The 27,475-nt window shown below is 38.3% G+C and overlaps 1 protein-coding gene across 2 annotated transcripts in view; it reads right to left on the bottom strand.

The window, feature by feature from the left end:
• Positions 1–24,946, bottom strand: part of SYTL5 (synaptotagmin like 5) — a 130,239-nt gene extending 105,293 nt beyond the window's left edge. For both annotated transcript variants that reach the window (XM_037165598.2, XM_053670634.1), the window contains exon 1: positions 24,828–24,946. In XM_037165598.2, coding sequence (XP_037021493.2) covers positions 24,828–24,946 — 119 coding nt within the window. The remainder of the gene's footprint in view (positions 1–24,827) is intronic.
• Positions 24,947–27,475: the final 2,529 nt, after the last annotated feature.

Here is a 27,475-nt window from a genome sequence, read left to right as displayed (position 1 = left end):
AACCTAACTATCACAAAGCTTAGCCAAAATAATAATAGGCACTCTATTTTATGTCATGCCATTTGACAGTAACCCATGTTAAAGACTCTCATGAACAGAGAGTCTTTTGAAAAGATTCTCATTCCAAAGATAAAAAACGTGCAGTCTCAGAGGAAAAACTTGCTGTGGTTCACAAGGTTATCAAGTGGTGGAATAATGATTCAGATGCAGAATGTTGTACTCTGAAACCTCAACTCCTCTCCCACACCAGGCTCCTCCTCTTGGCTCTCAATGTATTAAATTTTTTCTCAGAAAGACCATTGTATTAACAATGGCTATGCCTTTCCTAGTTGTACAAAGCCATGCTGAGCATGTACAAAGTTATGCCTCAGTAAACATGAAGGGTTTCCTTTGCCTGCCCTGCTTCTCCCACTAAATGTCATCTACCCAAGGGGCCTCTTATCAGAGTCTCTGGTGGCCAATGAAGCTGTTCTTTACCAAACATACCACTTTGGTCCTAATAAATTTTATAAAGATTTGGATTAATTTTCAAATCTAAGGCTATTAAAAAGAATCAAGATCTTCTGAGAATTAGGGGAATGTATGGCTTAGATAGAAATCTACCAAGAGCCCTGGCTGGTGTAGCTCAGTGGATTGAGCGCGGGCCTGCGAACCAGACAATCGCAGTTCGATTCCCAGTCAGGGCACATGCCAGGGTTGCAGGCAGGTTCCCTGCAGGCCAGTTCCCAGCAGGGGACGCACGAAAGGCAACCATACATTGATGTTTCTCTCCCTCTCTCCTTCCCTTCCCCTCTAAAGATAAATAAATAAAATCTTTAAAAAAAAAAGAAATCTACCAAGAGAAAACAGTAAGGAAAAAGATTGAAAGAACACTTGTCTAGGTAAAGAAATCTTATGAATTGTATCAATTTCACATGTTTACAAATTGCCTCAAAGAAACAGGGCATTGTGAAATCTTCAAGTCTGCATATGACACCACGAATTCCTGGTAGTAAAACACTTGGCTTGTAGAAATATGTCAGATCATCTCACAAAGCCATGTACACAGACGGGCAATTGATTATTAACTATACAGGCATATCCCATTTTACTAGGCTTCACTTTATTGCATTTCAAAGATGTTCCATATTTTAAAAATTGAAGGCAAGGCACTCCACCAGCCAAAAAATTACAACTCACTTTATTGAAGTGGTCTGTATTTGAACCCAAAATATCTCCAAAGTATGCTCTGTCATCTTAAAAAATAGTAGAGATTGATCTCATATAAAATTAGCAAACCAAGTCTTTTCCTGGAAACACCTTGAAATAACTATTGCCTCAATTTCATGGCCCAACAGGGAACAAGGACATGTTTTATTATATGAAACCCATAGGATACATTTCTTGATTTCTAAAAACTGTAGAAAGTCTGTTTGGGTAAATTATTTTTTTAAAAAGGATAGATATAGAATCAATAAACAAGAAGCAGGAAGGTTGTATAGCCATGAACACTGACAACAATGTGGTAAACGCCAGGGAGTGGGCAGGGGTTGGATGCTGGGAGGAGGGAGACAAAGGGAGCGAAATGGGGAACATCTATAATAGTATCAACAATAAAAAATAAAATAAATTTATAAAATAAAGAAGAGTGAAATAGGGAGCATTTGAGATCTTGCTCCCAAGAATGTTATTATGTGTCTCAAATAAACTTATAAAAATTTAAAAAAGAACAGGAATAAAATACTGGGCTTTTAAAGATTATTGCTATGACAATTCAAGGATTGAAATGATTTGATGGAAGGACTTTGGGCATTTGTACATTTAAAAAGATAATTTAAACAGAACATGTTGCACTTAAAATTCTTTAAAACTACTTATATGCTCCTGAATAAAGTCACATACTAGCTTTATTTTATAAATATATAAATTTTATTTCTAAACTATCTCTATATTGAATTTGTGTCCACTAGATTATTTTAAATGCAGTAAAGAAGGAGTCATAAGCTCAGCAAAGACAGTTATCAGTGCTTAATTTTCTCCATTGTACCTCTTTTGGTGATGTTGCTGGGTACTCATATTTTTATAAATAAAGGTTATTACAAACCATACTTCCATATCCCCTCACTCTACTTGGCTGCAAATCCTCAGCTGCCTTTGTAGTGTTTGGAGTGGAGCCTGATCTCTCTCCCTTATGGCTATACACTTTTGTTTGTTTTTAAGTTTTTGTAAGAGTCTTGAAATCAATTGTAATAGTTATGAATAAAGTATTCATTACCATTAAATGTGTAATAATAATTTTTATATTTTAACAGGTGTTGACCCATATTGAAGATGGCCATTCAACCAGTTAGAAGGACCAAAGGCTTCTGAACAGTATGGAACCACCATTACCAGTTCTGGGTTGCTTTCCTCATGACTTCATCTATATAAAAAAGAAACTCCTCTCTCACTTAAGCTACTATTTTTTGACTTTCTGACACTCAAAGCTGAACTTACCCTATTTTCTACACACATAAATACCATGGATACTATTACAGTGGTAGAGAAAAATGAAAATCTTGGCTATGAAGTACTAATTGTACATAGACTCTGTTAAATATGTAAATTATTTATAGTTTACACAAAGAATATAACTATTTGATTAGAGTCAGTGTGAAAGTGGAGACTGCATAATCCTATAGGGAACCACTTCGCCAGGCATGGAAATATAGTTCAGCACCCATGTGGAAAATCAGTGGGGAGAGAGTCGGCAGGCAGGACCACACACGTGAAGAAGTTCTCCTGTGGGAAATCAGGCCTGCTTTATACCTAGGTTGCTTTGTGACTTCCTCTTGCTAAAACTCCCTCACCCTGAGTTCAGGCAGCAAATACCTGCTGCATATACTTAAAGTAACTCCCTGAAGTCTGTGCTAATTCTCCCAAGGATTGAAGTGTAACCAGTCCTGTTACTCTTATCATTCTCTTGCATTTGTATTTACAACATTTTTCCTTGTTAATTTGTAAGAAGTAATCAATAACATCCCTTCTGTTGCTATCTGTAAAAAGTAGTTACCTAAAGTAAACCTAAGTATAATGAATGAAAACCTTCTTTGATGTATGCTATTAGAAAGCCAATAAAAGCATGTCAAGGCAAGGTTTGAGGTGCTCTCCTCTTGAGAGAGTAGCTGTATCATCCCTTTTCCTCCACAGGACTCAGTAGTCCATGTGAATTTGTCTCATGCACCCATAATGCTGTGGACTCTGCGGGCCGGTGTCTGCATCATAATCCAATAAAGTACAATTTTGCTTCTGTTAAATTGGAAATTAAATGATCTCTACCTCCTATGCCTTGCATATAATAAAAACTCAATAATTTTTGCTGAATCTTGCAAATGTAGTTCCCAAATATAGGAAAAAAATTCATAAAACTCAACACTAGAACAACACAAACACTCAGTAGTAAATGTACAAAAAGTGTGAATAGCCCTGGCTGGTGTAGCTCAGTGGACTGAGCATGGGCCTGTGAACCAGAGGATCATGGTTTGATTCCCAGTCAGGGCACATGCCTGGGTTGCAGGGCAGTTCCCAGCAGGGGACCCACGAGAGGCAACCTTACATTGATATTTCTCTCCCTCTCGCCCCTTTCCCTCTAAAGATAAATGAATAAAATCTTTAAAAAACAAAGTGTGAATAAAAAATTCATAAAAGGGGAAATAAAATGGTTAGTAAAATCATGTAAAACATTAATAACCATATAAATACATGTAAATTAACATATAACATTACTTTATTAAATTAGTAATGATTTACGGCAATAATTTTGATGTTGGCAGTGGTATAATATAATAGTTTAGTGAAGAGGATATTGACACAACATTTCCAGAAAACAGTTTTTTAATTTAAAGGAAATATAAATCAAAATAAGAATCACAACATAATAAAATTTAAGAAAGATTGCTTCTTGGCCTTTTGACTAAGATCAAGTATAAAAATTAAGAAAGAAGATTGACATGGGAGCAAGGCACCTGTGGGTGCGGCCACCACTGTGGGTTCCCCAGGGCTATACAGCACTTGCGGAGGAAGTGGGGGCAGCAGCGGCTGGAAATCCAGGAAGACCAAGGGGTTGGCAGCAGCGACCAGAAATCTTTCTTGGGAGAGGGAAGATGGCAACAGAGTAGATAGAGTGGATTCCATTTCCCCATACACACGGGAGAAAATCCTGGCCAATCTATGAAGGAATAGCGCAAACAGCCAACAGTTCCCCAGCATATATGAAAATAATAGACCAGAAATTATAACGGACACTGAAAAACCAGATGGTAAGGAGACGGCTGCAGGACAGTAGGGTCTCAGGGACTGGAGCAAAGACACGAGCAGCAGTGGCCTTGGCTGGCACCCAGCACCTGGAGTGTCTACCACGGACTCTTCGGGAGCCCCAGGCCCGCCAAAGGGTCATTGGTAGAGAGCTGGTTCATCTGCTCCCTCCCTTCCCGGCCAAGCAAGGTTGGGCAACACCGGGGAGAGACCTGTTTGCTTGAGTTTACACAGAGGGTGATAAGGACAAAGGGCCGTGATCAACCATGGACTCTGTGGTCACCAGCTCAGAAGAATTCAGAAAAAAAGTATTAAAACATAAAACAATAATAAAATTAAAAAGATAAAAGATTACTTTAAAAAATCTCTTGTTGGTTTCAAACTGGCCAAACTGGTTTTTCTGGCTGCAGCAGGCTGAGGTGCAATTCTTGTGGTCTTTCTGTGAGTGCTCTCCCAAGAGCTAACCTGGCGTCTCTCCCCAGTGCCCCACAAAGGGGATCTAGGTCCTTTTTAGAGCACTTTCCCCAGGAGTCCTTGCTGTGGGCTGGGGTACGGGTGCACGCTCCAGCCAGCCAGGCTGCCTGGGTCCCCTGGGATCTGGCTCGGATCTGGCACCGCAGAGTCGTGGTGTTGGGCTCTGACTCCAATAGTCACTCGTCTGGCTGGGGGATTAGGCTGTGCTGAGAGGCAGGCTTTCTTAAGGAGAAATTTTTGGGAAAGTAAACTGAAGGATTCTCCTGTGACAGCCGCTTGGCTTGCTTCCCACCCAGCCTGGCAGAGATCCAGAGATTGGGAGGAAGCCCTTGAGTTCCCCCACAGAACTGGGAAGATCCGAGCCAGATCCCGGGGGACCCAGGCAGCCTGGCTGGCTGGAGCGTGCACCCGTACCCCAGCCCACAGCAAGGACTCCTGGGGAAAGTGCTCTAAAAAGGACCTAGATCCCCTTTGTGGGGCACTGGGGAGAGACGCCAGGTTAGCTCTTGGGAGAGCACTCACAGAAAGACCACAAGAATTGCACCTCAGCCTGCTGCAGCCAGAAAAACCAGTTTGGCCAGTTTGAAACCAACAAGAGATTTTTTAAAGTAATCTTTTATCTTTTTAATTTTATTATTGTTTTATGTTTTAATACTTTTTTCCTCTCTTTTCTTCCTTCCAGTTTTATTCCTTCCTTTCTTTCCAAACTTATCCCTTTTTCCTCCCTTTTCCTGCCTTTGTTTTTTCTTCCTTTCACCCACATGTGACACAAACAACTTAGAACTGTGAAAAGACCAGAGTTGGACCCAAAGAGGGGGCATCCCAACAGTAGAGACAGAGAGACAAATTTCACTTTGCTATAGCAGAGAAGCCACAAGTTGCTGCATATTTGTATTGTTATTATTTTTTCATTATTCTCACTTCTTTTATATTTTAATAGTATCTTTGTATTCCTCCTCTTTCTTTATAGGCTTCCTTGCCTTGGCTGGTTACACTGTGTCATTTGACAGGTTTCCCCGTTCTCCCCTCCACAGTGTATTGCTAATTTTCTATACTACACACCAGTTGTTTTTGTTTAGCACACTACCCAAAGTTCTATACCCCCTATTCATGTTATCCAGATCACATAGACTCTGTCATATGATAGTTGTTCTAATATTATTGTAAGTAATAGCTGTTCTATACACCTGTAAATACTTCACAACACATCTCCTGGATCTTAGCCCACTTCACAATTTTCTGAATTCTATTACCGTAGTGGTTAACTCTATTCTCTCTCACACTACACCTATTTACTATCTTTACTCTCACCTTACCTCAGAATCTGACCTCCTGCTACCTCACTGCTTTCTAGATCCAACTCTCAAGCCTTCCCTCCCCAACAAGAGACTTATCTTTTGTCCATCCTTTCTTTAAAGTGGCAAGTTGGTTAACACTATACATAGCCTAAAGATCTTCTATCTCTTCTCTACCGGCTGTGACTGTAAATATCATAGAATACTCTCTTGCTGTCATAAATCATTTTGCCTCCCCCTCCAACTGATCACAAAAAAAATAGGAGTAGGTGGAAGCAGAGAACACAAGGATACCCGAAGGAGATTGCACCACTGAATTTCACAGGTATTCTACCACAGAAGTATGCCCCATAAACCCAGGGAGTCAGAACAGATCAATTTAAGAAGCTGAGGCTAACTAGAAGAGTCTCACAAACAATGGGAAGACAAAGAAACAATCCCCCCAAAAAGGAAAGGAGAAAGCCTCAGAAGGAATGGTAGATGAAATAGAGGCAAGTCAATTATCAGATATTGAATTAAAAGCACTGGTTATCAGGAATTTCAAAGAGCTCACAATGAGCTACCAGAAACTACAGTCGAGCTACAATGAACTCACTGCAAACAATATCAACATGAAAAAGGAAATAGAAACGATCAACAAGGGCCAAGAAGAAATGAAGAATACAATTTCTGAACTGAAGAACACAGTGGAAGGAATCAAAAGTAAGATCAATGGAGAAGATCAGATCAGTGAGTTGGAGGGCAAAGTAGAAAAAGCACTCAGAAAGAGCAAGAAAAGAAAAAGAGGCAAAGAAAGAATGAAGAGGGATTAAGAGAAATGCAACACGTTCCACCAAGATGGAGGCATAGGTGGAGACGCTGGGCTTTCTCACACAACCAAGATTAGAGACAACATAATATTAGCAACAGAAAACATAGTCAGAACACAGAACATTGAACTTTTCGGAAGTCTGATAACAACAAATTCTTCAGCCTAACCACTAAGAGGGGTGAAGCCAGCAGCTGGCAGAGCAGGGTTGCACAGAAAAACTCTGTCAGATGGACTCAGGCACGCAGATCCCAGGCATGGGGTTGCAATGGGTGGACCCAGTGAGCGACACAGTGAGTGACCGGCGTACCCAGCGAGGGTGCAGGGTGGTAGGTTCACTGTTGTCCCGCATTCGTGCACAGATAGACCAGCGAGGGAGTAGGTGGTGAGATGATAGGATGAGCAGGCCCCAGCAGCAAGAGAGAGCAGAAGGAACCACCATTTCCCCACTCTGACCCAGCCCCCACATACAGAATCACAACTCAGCAACCTGGGCAGCCCTGCCCTGGTAAACACATAAGGCTCCACTCCTCATAATTAACCGGTGCAAACAGACCAAAAATGGCTCAAGAAGATCTCAAAGCCCCAGAGTCCATAAATCTAAGGGACAAAGAAATAGCCAAACTTTCAGATGCACAGTTCAAAACACTGGTGATCAGGAGGCCCACAGAACTGGGTGATTACAGTCACGTTAGAGGAACATATGAAGACTAAACTAATAGAAATGAAGCAAACTGCACAGGAAACCAATAGTGATGAAGAGGAGACTGGGACTCAAATCAAGGGAGTGAACCAGAAGGAAGAAAATAATGGCCGAACAGAAAAATATGAAGAAATAAGAATTCACAAAAATGAGAAGAGACTTAGGTATCTCCAGGACATCTGTAAATGCTCCAACATCCGAATTATAGGGGTAGAAGAAGGGGGAAAGGCACAGCCACCAGTGGAAAACTTATTTGAACAAATAATAAAGGAGAATTTCCCCAATCTGGCAAAGGAAATAGACTTCCAGGACATCCAGGAAGCCGAGAGAGTCCCAAAGAAGTTGGACCCAAGAAGAAACACACCAAGGCACATCATCATTACATTAGCCAAGATTAAAATGAAGGAGAGAATCCTAGAAGCAGCAAGAGCTAAGGGGACAGTCACCTACAAAGGAGTTCCCATCAGACTGTCAGTGGATTTCTCAAAAGAGACCTTACAGACAAGAAGGGGCTGGAAAGAAGTATTCCAAGTCATGAAATCCAAAGACCTATAACCAAGATTGTTCTATCCAGCAAAACTTTCATTTAGAATGGAAGGACAGATAAGGTGCTTCTCAGATAAGATCAAATTCAAGGAGTTCATCATCACCAAGCCCTTATTCTATGAAATGTTAAAGGGACTTATCTAAGAAAAAGAAGATAAAAAAGATCAACAGTGAAAGGACAGCAAACTCAGTTATTAACAACCACACCTAAAACAAAAGCAAACTAAAAGGACAGCTAAATCAGGAGCAGAACCATAGAAATGAAGATCACATGGAGGGTTAGCAACAGGGGAGTGGGAGGAGGAGAAGGGGGGAGAAGGTACAGAAAACAAGTAGCATAGACAGTAGGTAGAAAATAGATAGGGAGGCAAGAATAGTATGGGAAATATAGAATCCAAAGAACTTGAGACACATGGTCATAAACTAAAGGGGGGGGGAATCATCGGGGCGGGGGTGTGTAGAGTGGAGGGGAATGAAGGGGGGAAATAGAACAACTGTAATGGCATAATCAATCAAATTTTTAAAAAGACAGAAATGCAACACAATAGGAAACGTAATAGTATCGGAAAAATAGGGATAGAAGAAGAAGGAGGAGGAGGAAAAGAAGACGAAGAAGAAGAAGAAGAAGAAGAAGAAGAAGAAGAAGAAGAAGAAGAAGAAGAAGAAGAAGAAGAAGAAGAAGAAGAAGAAGAAGAAGAAGAAGAAGAAGAAGAAGAAGAAGAAGAAGAAGAAGAAGAAGAAGAAGAAGAAGAAGAAGAAGAAGAAGAAGAAGAAGAAGAGCAGCGGCAGCAGCAGCAGCAAGGGATAGAAAACCTATTTGAAAAAGTAATGAGGGAAAACTTCCCTAATTTGATGAGAGAAAATGTCACACAAATCCAGGAAACACAGAGACTCCCAATCAAGAGGAACTCCGAGAGGCCCACTTCAAGACACATCATCATTAAAATGGCAAAATTCCAAGACAAAGAGAGAATCTTAAAGGCAGCAAGGGAGTAACAGGAAGTAACATACAAGGGAGCCCCAATAAGGTTAGCTGTTGGCTTCTCAATGGAGACACACCAAGCAGGAAGAGAATGGCAAGAAATATTCCAAGTAATGAGAACCAGAGGCTTGCAACCAAGGCTACTTTACCCAGCAAGGCTCTCAATCAAGATAGAAGGCCAAATAAAGAGCTTCCAAGACAAAAGAAGTCTAAAACAATACACCTCCACCAAACCAGCTCTACAAGAAATACTAAAAGGACTGCTTTAAGGAAAGGAAGGAAAAGACAAAGACAGAGAGAAACCCAGGAACAAAAACGGTAATGAATAAGTACCTATCAATAGTAACCTTAAATGTAAATGGATTAAATGCTCCAATCAAAAGACATAGAAGAGCTGAATAGATAAGAAAGCAGGACCCACACATATGCTGCCTATAAGAGACCTACCTCAGGACAAAAGACCTACATAGACTAAAAGTGAAGGGCTAGAAACAAATTTTCCAAGCATACAGACAGGAAAGAAAAAGCCAGCATAGCAATACTCATATCAGACAAAATATACTTCAAAAAAAGAGCCATAAAGAGAGACCCATTAGGTTACTTCATAATACTCAAGGGAAGAATCCACCAAGAACACATTAACATCCTAAATATATATGCACCCAACATAGGAGCACCCAAATATATCAAGAAAATCTTAGAGGACTTCAAGAAAGATATCGACAGCAACAAAATTATAGTAAGATATTTTAACACCCCACTGTTAAAAATGGACAGATCTTCCAAACAAAATATCAACAAAGATACTGTGGCATTGAGCAACACCCTAGATGAAATGGACTTAACTGATATATATAGAGCCCTTCATACCAAACAAGTAAAACACACATTCTTTTCAAATGCACATGGAACATTTTTAAAGATAGACCACATGATAGGAAACAAAACAAGTCTCAACAAATAAAGAAAACTGAAACCATACCAATCCTTTTCCCCAACCACAATGGAGCAAAACTGGAAACCAACCCCAAAGGAAAAAACCCAAAACACCCAAAGTCATGGAGATTGAATGGCATGCTATTAAACAATGAATGGGTGAAGAATAAAATTACAGAAGAAATCAAAAAGTTTCTGGAAACAAATGAAAATGAACTCATAACAACCCAAAACTTATGGGACACAGGCAAGGCAGTCCTGAGAGGGAAGTTCATAGCAATACAGGCCTATCTGAAAAAGATAGAAATATATCAAACAAACAACCTAACCCTACGCCTGCAAGAACTCAAGGAACAACAACAAAGACAGCCCAGAGCAAGTAGAAGGAAGGAAATAACCAAGATCAGAGCTCACCTAAATGACATAGAGATGACAAGCACAATTCTAAGGATCAATGAATCCAGGACCTGTTTTCTTGAAAAGACAAACAAAATCAACAAGCCTTTAAGTAGGCTCATGAAGAAAAGAAGAGAGAGGATCCAAGTAAACACAATCAGAAATGAAAGAGGAGAGATTACAACTGACATCACAGAAATAAAAGGGGTTGTAAGAAAGCACTATGAAGAACTGTATGCCGAGAAATTTGAAAATTTAGGTGAAATGGACAAATTTCTAGAAAAATGTAATCTTCAAAAACTCAATAAAGAAGCAGAAAACCTTAACAGACCAATAACAGCAGATGAAATTGAAGCAGTAATCAAAAAACTCTCATCACACAAAAGCCCTGGACCAGATGGTTTCACGGGAGAATTTTACAAAGCATTTAAGGAAGAGCTAACTCCTATCCTTCACAGACTATTCAAAAAAATCCAAAATGATGGAAGACTCCCAAATTCTTTTTATGAAGCCAGCATCATCCTAATTCCAAAACTAGATAGAGACACAACAAAGAAAGGAAGAGCTAACTCCTATCCTTCACAGACTGTTCAAAAAAAATCCAAAATGATGGAAGACTCCCAAATTCTTTTTATGAATCCAGCATCATCCTAATTCCAAAACCAGAAAGAGACACAACAAAGAAAGAAAACTTTTTAGCTGATGAATACAGATGCTAAAATTCCGAGCAAAATATTGGCAAATCGCATTCAACAATATATCAATAAAATCATACACCATGACCAAGTGGGATTCATCCCAGGGATGCAAGGGTGGTTCAACATTCACAAATCAGTAAATGCAATACATCACATAAACAAAAGCATAGACAAAAATCACATGATCATATCAATAGATGCAGAAAATAACTTTTGATAAGGTACAGCACCCATTTATGATAAAAACACAGCAAAGTGGGAATGGAGGGAGCATTCCTCAACATAATAAAGTCCACATATGAGAGACCTACAGCTAACATCATACTCAATGGGCAAAAATTAAAAGCTTTTCCACTAAGATCAGGAACAAGACAAGGATGTCCACTTTCACCACTTCTATTCAATATAGTATTGGAAGTTTTAGCCACAGCGATCAGGCAAGAAAATGAAATAAAAGGCATCCGAATAGGGATGGAGGAAAGAAAACTGTCATTGTTTATAGATGACATGATAGTGTACATGGAAAATCCTATAGACTCTACCCCAAAACTGCTTGACCTAATAAATGAATTTGGCAAAACAGCGGAATACAAAGTCAATATCCAGAAATCAAAGGCATTTTTGGATGCGAACAATGTAACATCAGAGCAGAAATCAAGAAAAAAATCCCATTCGATGTAGCAAAAAGAAAAATAAAATACCTAGGAATAAACCTAACCAAGGACGTAGAAGACCTGCATACAGAAAACTACACAACGCTGAAGAAAGAATTCAAGGAAGACACAAACAAATGGAAACATATACCATGTTCATGGATTGGAAGAATTAACATCATCAAAATGTCCATACTCCCCAAAGCAATGTACAGATTCAATGTGATATCTATTAAAGTGCCAATGGCATATTTCACAGACATAAAATAAACACTTCAAAAATTTATATGGAACCATAAATGACCCAGAATAGCAGCTGCACTTTTGAGAAAGAAGAGCAAAGTAGGAGGGATCACAATACCTGATACCAAACTGTATTACAAAGCCACTGTAATCAAAACAGCCTGGTACTGGCATAAAGACAGGCACATAGACCAATGGAACAGAACAGAGACCCAAGAAATAAACCCAAGTCTCTACAGGCAATTAATATTTGACGAAGGGGCAGTAACATAAAATGGAGTAAAAATGGCCTCTTCAACAAATGGTGTTGGGAGAACTGGACAGCTATGTGTGAAAAACTGAAACTTGAGCACCAACTACACCATACACCAAAATAAATTCAAGGTGGATAAAAGACTTAAATACAAACCCTGACACCATTAAAGTCCTAGAGGAGAACATTGGCAGGAAAATATCAGATATTTCACGCAGCATCATTTTTACTGATATGTCCCCTAGAGCAAGGAATATAAAGGAAAGAATAAACAAACGGGATCTCATCAAAATAAAGAGCTTTTGCATGGCTAAAGAAAACAATATTAAAATAGAAAGAGAACCAATTGTATGGGAAAACATATTTGCCAATGATACCTCAGACAAGGGTTTAATCTCCAAAATATACAAAGAACTTACACAACTCCACTCTAAAAGACAAGCAACCGAATTAAAAAGTGGGTAAAGGGTTTGAACAGACACTTCTCCAAGGATGAGATAAAGAGAATCCAGAGACACCTGAAAAGATGCTCAATATTGAAAACTATCAGAGAGATGCAAATTAAAACCACAATGAGATACAACTTTCCTTTGGACAGAATGGCCATTATAAACAAAGCAATAAACAAAAGTGTTGGAGAGGTTGTGGGGAAAAGGGAACCCTAGTTCACTGTTGTTGGGATTGCAAACTGGTACAACCACTGTGGAAAACAGTATGAAATTTTATAAGAAAATGAAAATATATCTGCCTTTTGACCCAGAAATTCCACTGCTAGGATTATATCCTAAGAACCCCGAAACACCAATCCAAAAGAACCTATGCACCCCAATGTTCATAGCAGCACACTTTACAATAGCCAAGTGCTGGAAGCAACCTAGGTGCCCATCAGTAGATGAATGGATCCAAAAACCATGGTACATTTACACCATGGAATTCTATGCAGCAGAAAGAAAGAAGGAGCTCCTACCCTTTGCAACAGCTTGGATGGAACTGGAAAGCATTATGCTGAGTGAAATAAGCCAGGAGGTGAAAGACAAATACCATATGATCTCACCTTTAATAGGAACCTAAACAACAAAACAAACAAGCAAGCAAAATATAACCAAAGACACTGAAATACAGAACAGGCTGATAGGGACCAGAGGGGAGAGGGGAGGGAATTTCAGGGGAAAAGGGAAGGATTCATAGGAAGAAGTATAAAGGACACATGGACAAAAACTAACAGGGGTGGAAATGGGAGGGAGGTGGGGAGCACTGGGGGGGTGGCCTGGGATGGGAGTAAAAGACAGAAAACTGTACTTGAACAATAATTAAATTAAAAAAGAAAAGAAAAGATTTTAGAATAAGGATGTTCATGATAATTAAGATAAATAATTTAAGTATTGCACATTCATTTTATGAAATATTACCCAGCCAATAAAATGATACTTTTATAATTTTAATGACATAAAAGTGTTGAAGTAATAACGTTAAGCCAGAATAGGTAGAAAATTACATAAATACTATGGTTCCAATTATGTGAAAATTATATATACACACAGATAAATAACAGGAAGGAAATTAAGGAAAATTGTGAAGACCAATCCTAAGAGGGTGTTTAAAGTTCGTATAATATATATTTTCTAATATTTTATAAACATATTATTTGTATAATAAAAATATCAAAATACATTCAACATTGCTTTAATTAGATAGGATTTATGATATAAAAACATTGTATACATCAATGACCTTTATAAAGCCTAGTGCATTACTGAGTTTAAAATCACTTTTAAAATGCTTTGATATTTAGGTTTTGATTGTAGACATTTGTATGAAATGCTTACCAGTTGTGTTTAATTACTCTTCAATGAAATAATGATTATAGAAGTTATTAAGTGCATGTCAATTTAATTTCATTACAGAGTTAAATCAACTAATCCTTAACTCCGGTTAATATAGGAAAGTCATATAAACTATTGATATAAAATGGTCATATGCCTGAAATCTAAAATGTTAGAGGTGACATTTTGTTCATGAAGTTCTCACTTATTTTTCTTAGAAATAAAATGCCTATTTCCCCAAGAATATAGTTGGTATTTGCTTAGTTAAATCTTCTGTTATGAACTGACCTACCTTTGGGGGGCCAAGTATACTTTTCACTCACCCTCCCAGTCCCAACATCCTACCCCACAATCATTAAGTCATATTGTAAATTACATGGGATTTATAGTTCTGTGTTTCTTCTATTTACAATGAAAGGAAATGGTAATTTCCTGGACATAAGTGCAAATTAATTGCTGCTATCTACGGGCATGTATTTTACACCAATTCTGGCTAGAGTTGGTGCACAGTGGAAGGAAAAAGTCCTAAAAGGGGACTCTGGAAGAATCAAAGAGATAGAGATAGATTGTTAGCATAAGTAACAATTTTACTTATGACTATGGTGACCATATTATTTCAAACAAACAAAAAATAAGGTCTGGCAAGTATAAGTTTACTTATTTGGACAATCTAGTGTTTGAAATGTCCCCAAATATGAGGTATTTGTGGCCTTGTGCCTATGATGAGTCCTACAAGTAAGAATTACTTGGGGGAAAATGCTATAGGATCAAAATTTAAGTTAGTTTCACAGTGTGTATATATATTGCAATTAGTAATGTCTTTGGTGGGAGAACCCCCAAGACTTTAAATTTGTTTAAAGCAGAGCAAGATTATTTTTCCCCATTTCTCTGTGACTCAGTAAGCATGGAGGCTCTATTAAGAAGCCACTGTATTTATTCAGGGAGTTTCTGTTAATCCATTAAGAAGCTTTGTGGCAATTTCATAAGGATTAAAACAAAATGTTTACCAAACCAGAAGTCCAGTCCCATGGTGCTGCTGGTGTTTTATGGGAACAATGAGTGTTTTTAGCCTTTCGAGAAGGTCAAACTAATTTTGTTCTCAGTGGTAGTGATAAGATTTGGAAGAACAAACAGCCCACAGATCAAACATCTTTGGAGTATTAAGAGGGTATTTGTTGCTTGGCACTTACTGGTCTAACTAACTTCCAGGTAATTCTTGTAATCACGTCAAATCCATTTGAACAAAATGTTTTAGCTTATCAGTGGGATTCCAAATAGACAATTTAGAGAAACTTTCTCCTGTTTCTCTCTCCTCTTTCCTCCCTCACTCTGCTCTAAAATGGTGGAATCAACCACATAAAAATGAAGTCACAAGATGAATGGCTGTTTCTAGGCTGGGATATGTGGTCTCTTGATAATACTAAATTCTGCTTTGCTTTGTGACCCATCTCAGCTGAGCCCACTGTGTGGAACAAAAGAGAACACATACATCGGTTTTCAGTATAAAGAGTAGACCAGCATAAGGAGCTCTTGTCAGCTTTTATTGGGCAAGAACAATGCTTCAAAAAAAAACAGCCATACTAACTTTAGATACTTTTACACAGCTTATAGGTCAGCACTGTTAGTAAATACAAGGCTACAGAAATATTTTCTGCTTTGTTTCATTTCTCTGACAACTATTAGTAAAGCTGCAGGTGGGCTTTTGACAGGGTCCAAATAAGTGCAGTTATTGCGTAGTCATAGAAAGAAAATGGAAGCAATATAGAAGGAGAAAATCTCAGCTTTCATGTTTACCAGCTGACCAAATAATTTAATCTAAGTTGCAGTTACGACAGCTATAGTAAATTGTTTACAAAAACTTTTTATTTTTTTAGAGAGAGGAGAGGGGAAGGAGAAAGAGAGGGAAACATCATTCTGTGGTTGCTTCTCACACACCCCCTACTGGGGACCTGGCCAGCAACCCAGGCAGGTGCCCTGTCTGGGAATTGAACTGTGACCCACTGGTTCTCAGGCCAGTACTCAATCCACTGAACCAGACCATCCAGGGCCTATAATAAATTTTAATAGTACATACCTTAGGGATGACATGGGGATTAAATGAGTAATATATTTTCTGGTGTGAGATAGGCATTGGATAGTTTACCATCTCTTTTTTTTTCTGTCTCAGCCCCAACAGGTCAGAAATGTCACTCAGAAGTTAAAGGTGACCTAAAAGTGGAGTTTGAACTCTAGAGCCAGACTGTAGAAATACAAATCACATTTCTGCCACTTGCTAGCTGTGTAACCTTTCACAGGTTGTTTAACTATTTACTTCAGTTTCACCATGTATAAATGGGGATTTTGATAGTTCTTATTTCATTGGAAAAGTGAATTTGTAATCTTCCCCTTGAAATTTTGCAAAACCTTTTGCTGCTTCTTGGTAATTTCCATGCCTTCAGATTAATTTTGCTGTTTTTCTGTAGGGGTGATGAAACACATGTAAGATGTTCCTGCACATGAGCCACTACAGATTGGGTGACACATAAAAATCTTCTGGACAACAGTGTGGTCATTGCTGAGGGTGCTGGGGATAAGGGGGGACTAAAAAGTAATATAAAAGAATATAATTTAAAAAAATAAAGAAAAAAGGTAAATATTTAACTTATATTATTCAATCAAAAAAATTTGGAAATGACAGGACTCTGGAGAATCACCTAACATCTCAGACAGAAACCTGCATGCTATCTCTGATAGCTAATGATTTTTAGTCCAACTCCATCTTATCTCTTGTACTATAAATGTCCTTCTTCTCCCTGAGATTCCTTGTAGATATTTCAGGTGTATGAGGCTATTCCCAAGGTAAGCAACTATCAAGGTAGTGTTTTCAACACCAAAGGTCAGCAAACTACAGCCCTTGGGCCAAATCCAGCCCTTCGCCTTTTTTATTCCTTTTTTTTTTAAGATTTTACTTGTTTATCTTTAGAGGGGAAGGGAAGGAGAGAGGGAGAAAAATATCAATGTATGTTTGCATCTCGTGCGTCCCCTGCTGGGAACTGGCCTACAAACCAGGCATGTGCCCTGACTGGGAACCAAACCACGATCCTCTGTTTTGCAGGCCCACACTCAGTCCACTGAGCTACACTAGCCAAGGCATGTTTTTGTAAATAAAGTTTTATTGGAACATGAGCCATACCTATTTGTCTACATATTGCCTACTTCTGTTTTCATACAATGGCAGAATTAAGTAGTCATAACAGAGAATATATGCACTTTAGAGCCTATGATATTTGCTATCTGGCTTATTTATTTTAATTGTTGTTCAAGTACAGCTTTCTGCCTTTTCCACCCACCCCAGCCCAACACTCCGGCCCTCCCCATCTCCCTTCTGTTTCCACTCCCCTTGTTAATTATCCGTGTGTCCTTTATAATTGTTCCTGCAAACTCTTCACCCTATTCCCCTGAAATTCCCTCCCCTCTCTCCTCGGGTCACTGTCAGCCTGTTCTTGATTTTAATGTCTTCAGCTATATTTTACTTGCTTGTTTGTTTTGTTCTTTAGGTTCCTGTTAAAGGTGAGATCATATAGTATTTGTCTTTCATCACCTGACTTATTTTGATTAGCATTATGGTTTCCAGTTCCATCCATGCTGTTTGTTGCAAAGGGTAGGAGCTCCTTCTTTCTTTCTGCTGCATAGAATTACATTGTGTAAATGTACCATAGTTTTTGGATCCATTCATTTACTGATGGGCACCTAGATTGCTTCCAGCACTTGGCTATTGTAAAGTGTGCTGCTATGAACATTGGGGTGCATAGGTTCTTTTGGATTGGTGTTTCAGGGTTCTTAGGATATAATCCCAGCAGTGGAATTTCTGGGTCAAAAGTAGATCCATTTTTAGTTTTCTGAGGAAATTCCATACTGTTTTCCATAGTGGTTGCACCAGCCTGCAACCCCACCAACAGTGCACTAAGGTTCCCTTTTCTCCACATCCTCTCCAACACTTGTTTGTTGATTTGTTTATGATGGCCATCTGACCAGTGTAAAGTGGTATCTCATTGTGGTTTTAATTTGCATCTCTCTGTACTATCTGGCCTCTTCTAGAAAAAGTTTGCTGACCCTGGTCTAGACCACTGACAAAGCCTGATCTATAGCTACAAGGATTTTTATGTTTATGACCTCAACAAGCATTTAGATTGTGTCTCTGCCCAACTCCACTATTCTAACAATAGATACATAGCACTGGGCCCGAGCAAGGTGTTTAACAAATATCAATTAGTTCTGACTCCTGGGAACTGTAGGATGCTCTTGGCTGCATGTAACAGAAAATCTGATTGAAACCACTATAAATAAAACAGAAATGTGTTGCTCAAAAAAGTCCAGCTTATTTCACTATGCATATTTTCAAGGTCCATCCATGTTATTGTAAATGGCAGTATTTCATCATTCCTTATGGCTGAATAGTATTCCATTGTATATATGTGCCACATCATCTTTATATATTCATTATTTAAAAGACACTTTGGTTGTCTCCGTGTCTTGGCCACTATGAATAATCCTGCAATGAACATAGGTGTGCATATATCTTTGCAAATAAATATTTTCAAATTTGGGGGTAGATAGCCAGAAGAGGGGTTGCTAGGTCATATGATAACTCTCTTCTTATTTTTTTGAGGAACCGCCAGACTGTTTTTCATAGTGGCTGCACCAGTCTACATTCCCACCAGTAGTGAATGAGAGTTCCTTTATTTCCACAACCTCCCCAACACATGTTATCACTTGTTTTGTTGATAACAGTCATTCTAACAGGAGTGAGGTGGTATCTCATTGTGGTTTTGATTTGCATTTCCCTAATAGGTAGTGAAGTTTAGCATCTTTTTATGTATCTGTTGGCCATTTCTATGTCTTCTTGGGAGAGGTGTATGTTCAGGTCCTCTGATCATTTTTTAAATTGGATTGTTTGTTTGGTGTTGAATTCTATGAGTTCTTTACATATTTTGTGTATTAACCCTTTGTTAGAGCTGTTCCTTTCAAATATCTTCTCCCAGTTGGTTGGTTGCCTTTTGTTTTGTTAGCATTTTCTTTAGCTGTGCAGAAGGTTTTTTGTTTGATATAGCCCCATTCACTTTTGCCTTTGCTTCCCATTACTTTGGCATCAAATTCATATAATGTTCTCTAAGACCGAGGTCCATAAGTTCAGTACCTGTTTTCTTTATGTAATTTATTGTTCGAGATCTTATATTTAGGTCTTTGGGATATAAACCTGATAGCAACAAATGAACAAACAAGCAAAACAAACAAAAATTCATAGACACAGACAACGGTATGGTGATTACCAGAGGGAAGGGGAATAGGGGTAGTAAAGGGTAAAGAAGGTCAAACATATGGTGATGAAAGATAATTTGACTTTGGGTGGTGGGCATGCAATGCAATATACAGGTGATGTATCATAGAATTGTACACTTGAAATCTATATGATCTTATTAACCAACATCACCCCAATAAATGTAATAAAAAATAAGAAGTCCAGAAGTGTGGCCAATTCTTTTATATCAGGTTGCTGACAACAACAACAGTTCTCTGCCATTCTTTAGGATCAGCTTTGTGCTGGTTTTCACACTCAACAGCAACTGTTTTATTAAACATTTCTACTGGGAAATAGAACCCTCTGTAAATTTGGGCTATATGTCTGAATGGGTCATATTTGATCTCATGTCCACCTCCAGACCCATAATAGTTGCCAGGGTTATTCCTGTGAAGGGATTATTAATTATTCTTTAAAATGCCACTGCTGGAGATGAGCAAAACTGAGAGTTGGGTAGGGAGGAAGAAAAGAGAAATATAAGTTGTGAGGAAATGAATAGAGTTAATCATTGAGACAAATCCAAGAATAGGTACCAAAGAGAACCCAAGTCTAGACATGTTTTCAGGCATTGTGGCCAAATGAAAATGACATCATCTTAGTGAAAATAAAGCCTACAAGGGAATTGCTAAAATGAATAGCCTAATTATAAGTTAAAGATTTCTTATATAGGCCAATACCACAAAGTAGACATTTAGTATTATTTGGTTTTAGGTGCAGAAGATCAAGTACAGTAAGAATTTGTTAGTGAAATGTGAGGGGTATTCGTTACTATGAGCCATGTACTTTGTTATGTTAGGCTGAGTCCTTCAAAAGGTAGAAAAATCTAAAGTACAAAACGATCAACAAATATTTTTATATTATGCTTCCAAATGGAAGGTATTTTTTTACATTTGTAATTACTCTTGATAGCTCAATTTTCTTTGCATCAGTTTTTCCCTCTTTCTTCATTGTATTAAAGCATCAATGAATCTAATTGATTTGTTCTTCACAGAGCACATTTAAAATACTCTTACTCTCTAATAGTCGAAACCCATGTGTAGATGTCTTCTACTATTCCTTCCTGCTTGGAGTAAAGGAAAAAAAATAAATCTATGTGAGCCTCTTTGGATGAACCTAGAATGCTCTGATAATGGGCAGATGCCTCTCCCCAAACCATAGGCCATTACATAGTGGTAATAATCAGGCTCCTCATATGCCTGTGGGTGCATAGCACTTTTAGGAGCATGCAGAGACTGGTCCCACCTTAATTATTGCCACACTTCAGTGGCTATGTGGACTGCGGAGCATAGTTGGGTGATAGACCTGTAAAATGTTGATTCAATACAATTTTCACATTCTTCCATTATTCTATTTTCTTAATGTCTAAGTAAAGCTTGATTGAGCACATAAATACACAAACAAAAATCCACTGCTTCCCAACCTCCAGTTTACTAACTTTCTAGATAAGTTTCTTCTTTGTAATCAAAATAATGCCTAATTTTTTCCCTTTGGCTTCCATTTCCTTCTGAAACCTATTAGCAGAGTCTGAAGATCATTTTGTGGTTCATGGTAATCCGCTGAAACTCAGTTGACATATTTGCCAGCATCAAAATCTTTTTCACATTTCATGGCTAAGCTCAAATGTTACCTCTCCTGTGAAACCATTTCTTCCATTTCTATTTTATTTATAATTGATTACTTCTTCCTCTACACTCCCACCAAATATCAAGCTATGCCTCTGTAGAATGCTGAAAACAATTATTGTACTAGTGAGCACAAAAGTTTACCTGTGCAATAAAATCTATTACTCTATAAATTTCTTGTGTTGATAACTTTGGAGGATATCTAGGAATAAAGATTAAGTTCCTATCAGGTCTGGCAAACCCCTAGTTGTTTTCTAAAAGCTAATTCCAAGATGTGCATTTATTATGCAAATGATTTAAGGAGTGCTTTCAGGAGAACCCTGTAAGTGAGTAAGTAAGGCAGGAGAGGGAGGGGTGAAAGGCCTAAGCAAAGATGAAGTCCAGCTTCAGCATAATCCTCTAGGGAGTTCTGAAGCAGAAGCCACACTGAGGTCTGTCTTGCCTCAAGGCAAAGTGTTTCTGTATGTCAGCTACTGGCTTGGGGCTGCCCAACAGGGACATAAACTGAAGTTTACCTGGCACCCTAGCTCTCTAGGCCTATGGGTAACTCCAACCACCCAAAGATCGTTATCTAAAAACGTTAGTGGGTGCCAGCCCTTAGAAGTAAAGTGGAAACTGGGAAATGAGTGCACAGATCCAACAAGGGACTCTAGAGAATATGAATGGAGCACTGATAGTGGTTACTACAACTAGTAAATCAAGAGCCAAACACACCAACCATAGAAATAATAATTACAGCCAGAAATTATTGAGTGCGTACTACATGTAAGCATTGATCTAAGTTCTTTTTTTACTAACAATACTTTTATTTGCATTTTAAAATTTAATTATTGTTCAAGTACAGTTTTCTGTCTTTTACTCCCATCCCAGCCCACCCCCTCCAGTGCTCCCCACTTCCTTCCCATTTCCACCCCCCTTAGGTTTTGTCCATGTGTCCTTTATACTTGTTCCTGTAAATCTTTCCTTTCTTCTGAAATTCCCTTTCCTCTCCCCTCTGATCCCTGTCAGCCTGTTCTCTATTTCAGTGACTTTGGTTATATTTTGCTTGCTTGTTCGTTTTGTTTAGGTTCCTGTTAAAGGTGAGATCATATGGTATTTGTCTTTCAACACCTGGCTTATTTCACTCAGCATAATGCTTTCTAGTTCCATCCAAGCTGTTGCAAAGGGTAGGAGCTCCCTCTTTCTTTCTGCTGCATAGAATTCCATTGTGTAAATGTACCATAGTTTTTTATAACATCACCTTATTTAGTCCTTGCAACAACCTTACGAGGTAGCTAATATTGTTATTTCTGTTTTATCAAAAGAGGAAACCAGATTTATCTATGGAAGTAACTTGTCTAAGGTGACACAAAGATTTCATGGTTCAGCCAGGATTTCAGTCAACAAATGTGGATGTATTCTTCAACAGTGTGCACTTAAACACCATGCTTCTGCCTTTGGCATGGCTTCTCAAGTAGCAGAACCTGAGTCATCTGGCTTGGGCTCATATATCGGTAGCTCAGGACAAAATGAGGCAATGCATTTAACACACTCAAAACAGAAAAAAACACTCAAATCCTCAAAAAAGTTTAAAGAGCAAGAAAATCACTAACCGTATTCTTGATAGATCTTTTGCATATTATACTGTTTAGCTAAATTTCTTTGCAGAAATAAAGGGAAAAAGAAAAGGGAAGAAAAGTGGAGAAAAAGGAAGAGGAAGTACAATAGATGATTACTAAAAGTTATTGAGAATGACAAAAACAAATATCCTGAACAAAGGCTTACTCTTTTTTTTAAGATTTTATTTATTTATCTTTAGAGGGGAAGGGACGGAGAGAGGGAGAGAAACATCACTGTACGGTTGCCTTTCGTGCAACCCCTGCTGGGAACTGGCCTGCAGGGAACCAGCCTGCAACCCAGGCATGTGCCCTGACTGGGAATCAACCTCGATTGTCTGGTTCACAGGCCCGCACTCAATCTACTGAGCTACACCAGCCAGGGCCACAAAGGTTTACTCTTATACTTCAATGTTTCCTGGGGTTTGGTTATTAATTTTTTTCCTGAAGCGAATGATTTTTCATTCTTTTAAGAATGTCATCAATAGCTGGTTAGTACTTGTCCTCTGTAAACAATATTGTTTTTTGCAGCACATTAGAAAATTCAACAACTTTTCATGACTGAAATACCAATGCCAAAAATATCATTTCTGATTTCTGTAAGACAGGGGTGTCAAACTCATTTTCCCTGGGGCCACATCAGCCTTGTAGTTGCCTTCAAAGGGCCAAAGCTAATTTTAGGACTGTGTAAATGTAACTACTCCTCAACTAGGGGCAAGGAGCTCTACATTTGGCCCTTTGAAGGCAACCACCAGCCCTTATGACAATGATTTTGACACTCTTGCTTTAAGATCATTAACTACATTTTATTTGCACTTGAATTCTTTTTTTAAAATTATTTATTTATTTATTTTTACACAGAGGGGAAGGGAGGGAGAAAGAGAGGGAGAGAAACAACAATGTGTGGTTGCCTCTAGCATATCCCACACTGAGGACCTGGCCCACAACCCAGACATATGCCCTAGACTGGGAATCGAATGGGCGACCCTTTGATTCACAGGCCAGCATTCAACCACTGAGCCACACCAGTCAGGACTATTTGCACTTGAATTCTAAGCATAGAAAAAGTGCAATAATTTTAATCAAAGCCTTTGTTTCTTGCAAATTGTTGGAATATCTTAGAATAATGGAAATAAAATTTCTGGGCCCTAAACTATAAAATAAGCATTAATTAAGAATATTTCAATGCATTTCCAATTCTAAGGATCCTAGTTGCTTTAGGTACATTGAATATTTTTGCAACATGTGAAGATAATTTTATCACAAGTTTCCTCCTCAAGTAAAATAAATAAAGCTTCTGATTGTAGTTTTGGGAGCATACAAGACATAAAAGCTGCATCTTCTGCTTTTCTATTAAGGAATGATATGTAATAACCAAATATATTTAACAAGAAGGTAACCATCACAGTGGATGCAGTGACCAACCAGAATGCCAGTATGACCATTTAGAACAAATGATGCAACCAATCAGTATGGATGCTGGCTAAAACATAGGCAAGGTCATATCTGGGGATCCAGCAAATATCAATCCTGCCTATAACTTATGTGAAATTCAGCTTTGCCCACATTTCTCAACTTTTCTCACACAGAAACATATTTGAGGAAATTTAGGTGCTTTCTGGGGTACAGTAGGTATATTTCACTCTCCAGATTCCCTTCTTATTCCCTGAGCTGTGGTGGAGGCAAATTCCCAGTAAGACTGATCTGAAAAAAGCATTATAAATAAATAATAGCTAATATTCATTGTATACTTAGGTATCAGGTTCTGCACATGTATTATCTTCATTAACATTTACAACAACCCTATGAGGTGGATACTATTATCATCCTTATTTAATTGATGAGGAAACCAAGGCATGGAGAAATTGAATAACTTATTCCAGGTCATGTAACTAATACATCCCAGAGCTGAAACTAAAACCTGGCCAGTTCTTTCACTTAGCTACTGGTAATGACATTACTACCAAATATACATTCTCATCAATGCTATACTATTAGCTCAATTCTCCTGTCTAGCTAAATAACAAAGTACCAAAAATGTTTTCTAATATTTGACCTGTGGCTGGGAATCAGTAAAATCACTGGCCAACATTTGTCTTATATGTGGTTGCAGTTGCCCTAGATCTAATCTGTATTGATTTAAAGAAACAGAAAACAGTCAAGGAGGGCACTAAGATAAGAGTATATTACCTTATTCTCTTCTCCTCGACTTTTTTCAAATATTCATCTCTCTTTAAGACTCCCAGGATCATTTCCTTCTCATGATCTAATAAAAATGAGAGATTGATGAACTCCGAGTTCTTAGACATGGTATTTTAGCAGCAGCTCTGAGTAGCAGTGGCCGAATCTTCCAGGTGAATTGATATTCTCAGTTCTTAGGATCTCCTTGAAAAACCTAGAGTCATTCAGTTGTTTGATGTAGAGTGGTTTTTATAAGGTCTTTGAAGAATTGTCAATGTTAGTTAGGTGTTCTTCCAGGCTACACAGAAAACAGGCTCCACTGAGAATACATTCCAAGAAAGTCATTATTATTTGAACTAAAAATGATCTCCAAAGTCTCTCTTGTTGTGTACAGTCAGGTGGCAGCCAAGTTTCACTAATGATGCTCAATGTCAATCCTTCAGAAGGCTACAGAGCAGAAATCAGATCCACTGGAGGAGAATCCAGAAACACTGAAAAGGTGGAGAAAACAAAGAAGAGAAAAATTAACTAGGTCATTTCCCCCATAATGCTTGTAAGAGTGTCTAAGTTTTTGAAACAGTGATATACCTAAAAAAACAATTTTAATCAGTAAGTATGCACTTATTATGTCCATATCTTATATTTATTACCAAGAAATATTATTTATACTTAGTTGATTCCAGGTCCTCTATACAAATTCCATTTTCTTTGTTATAATTAGTATCCTTTACTAGCCAGATCTCATTACCACACTTGCAGCTAACTTGTGGATGAATTGGTCATAACTTGAGTACATCAAGTATGTAGTCTTGTCTGTCCACAACAGGATACATCCCTTAAATGGCTTCTTCTCCCTCCCTACAACAAAGACCACAGCATGAAAAGCACTGCTAACAAATACTAACCAGTGATGCATGTATCAGCCTGAAGATATATCAGAAACATAATATTGAATTAAAAACTCAAGTTACAGAAAACTTAATGCAGAATAATAGCATACAGATGAAGGAAATAACTGCAACAATATTAATTTAGGAATACATGCATTCGTATTATAAATACAAGGGAATTCAGAGAAATATGATCAGAGAGGAGAACACAGGAACTTCAGCTGTATTGGGTGATGTTTTATTCTCAAGATGAGTGTTAATATCTCATGACGTACATGGCTATTTGTGAATTATTCTAGTTATGTGCGTACTGCAAAATAGATGTTCTAAAACTAGTCCCTTATTAACATCTGAAGCTCACTGGGCCCTGGCCCTTATCCTAACTCTTGAGCACTGGCTTTCATTGGCTTTTTACAGGAATTCTCTCTATATATCCCCTTTAAAATGATGAATATTAGTGATCTACCTGGTTTCATGATTTGCCACCATCCCATGAGACTGTCCCTCAGCTTCCGCCTGCCCCCCAGGTCCATGAGCTACAATCTATATGTAAGTTACACTTGGTTTGCCAGGTTCCCAAGCATAACTAGTTACTCATTTAAAGGCTACTTAGGCTGACCCAAAAAACCTCAGGAGATCTGGATGTTTAGGATCTTTTCCAGAGCCTTACTAACTTTCCAAAGTCCCCACATGTTTGTTCTATACATAGTACACCAAACCTGAACTAAAATTACTCAGAACCAAACTTGACCATGAGCCAGTCCATGAGCCAAACCTCTCTGAGAAAACTGCCCAAGTCAGGGTCTAGACATTCTAGATTTACTCCAGTCATTTTTTCTACGTCCAAAGTGCAATAGGCAAAAGGAATTCAGAGCCCCAAGATTGATATGAACAGGAAACATGAAGCTTAAGAAGAAAAGACATTCTTCAGAAAGGTTAAGAATTTGGTTTTTACATCACTATCAACTGTGTACTCCTCAGATAAAGAAAACAAGTGGTTTTTCCATCCATGTGTGCCTTATCTGAACTTATGCTGAAATCAGAAAACCACTTGGTAGCTCAGAAAGTGAATATATTATCATTACAGCCAGGCTCATTTAACACACATTTTGTACTTGAAATGTCAGATTTAGAATGTCGTGATTATTCTATAGAATTACATTTAGAAATTATTCAAGAGGTTGAGAATCACAAAAATGCTTGACCTGAAGCTTATGGCCATCCTTGTCTAAAGCTGTAAATGCAAGTCTGCCCTCTAAAAATTCAAGTGTCTGCCCTGTGAGGAGAATAGAGGGAAAGTAATAACACCATTAAGTAGCATGTGAAGAAGACAGAGAAGATGGGAAATTAAGCAAAGGCATAAAAAAATAAAATTACCCCATGAGACTTTAGTTAACAAAATTTGCCTCAAATGAATTTTTGCTCATCTGTACCAGGACTGCAGGAGCTGATTTGTAAATGGCTGGCCAAGGAGATCAGAAATAAGGCAAAACTATACCAAAAAATCAGGATGTTTCCTCCGTGAGGCAGAACTGGACTGTGATTATAATTTGGTAAGATAGATTCTAATTGATAATGTCATCCTCCTGGAGAAATATGAGAGAAGAGGAGACAGTTAGCCTAGACACAGATAAAGAATATCTGAGGAGCTAGACATCAATGATTCCCATGCAGACTCTGACCAATTGAGGCCTCAAAATGCAAATAACCTATTTATTCCCTGTAACACATGTTCCATGATGGGTGATGGGGCCTCAGTCTGGCAAA

This window comes from Artibeus jamaicensis, unplaced genomic scaffold (genome assembly GCF_021234435.1).
Source record: "Artibeus jamaicensis isolate MK-2021 breed Jamaican fruit bat unplaced genomic scaffold, CSHL_Jam_final contig_60, whole genome shotgun sequence".
In the NCBI taxonomy this organism is placed as follows: domain Eukaryota; kingdom Metazoa; phylum Chordata; class Mammalia; order Chiroptera; family Phyllostomidae; genus Artibeus; species Artibeus jamaicensis.
This window is presented reverse-complemented; position numbering and strand designations above follow the sequence as displayed.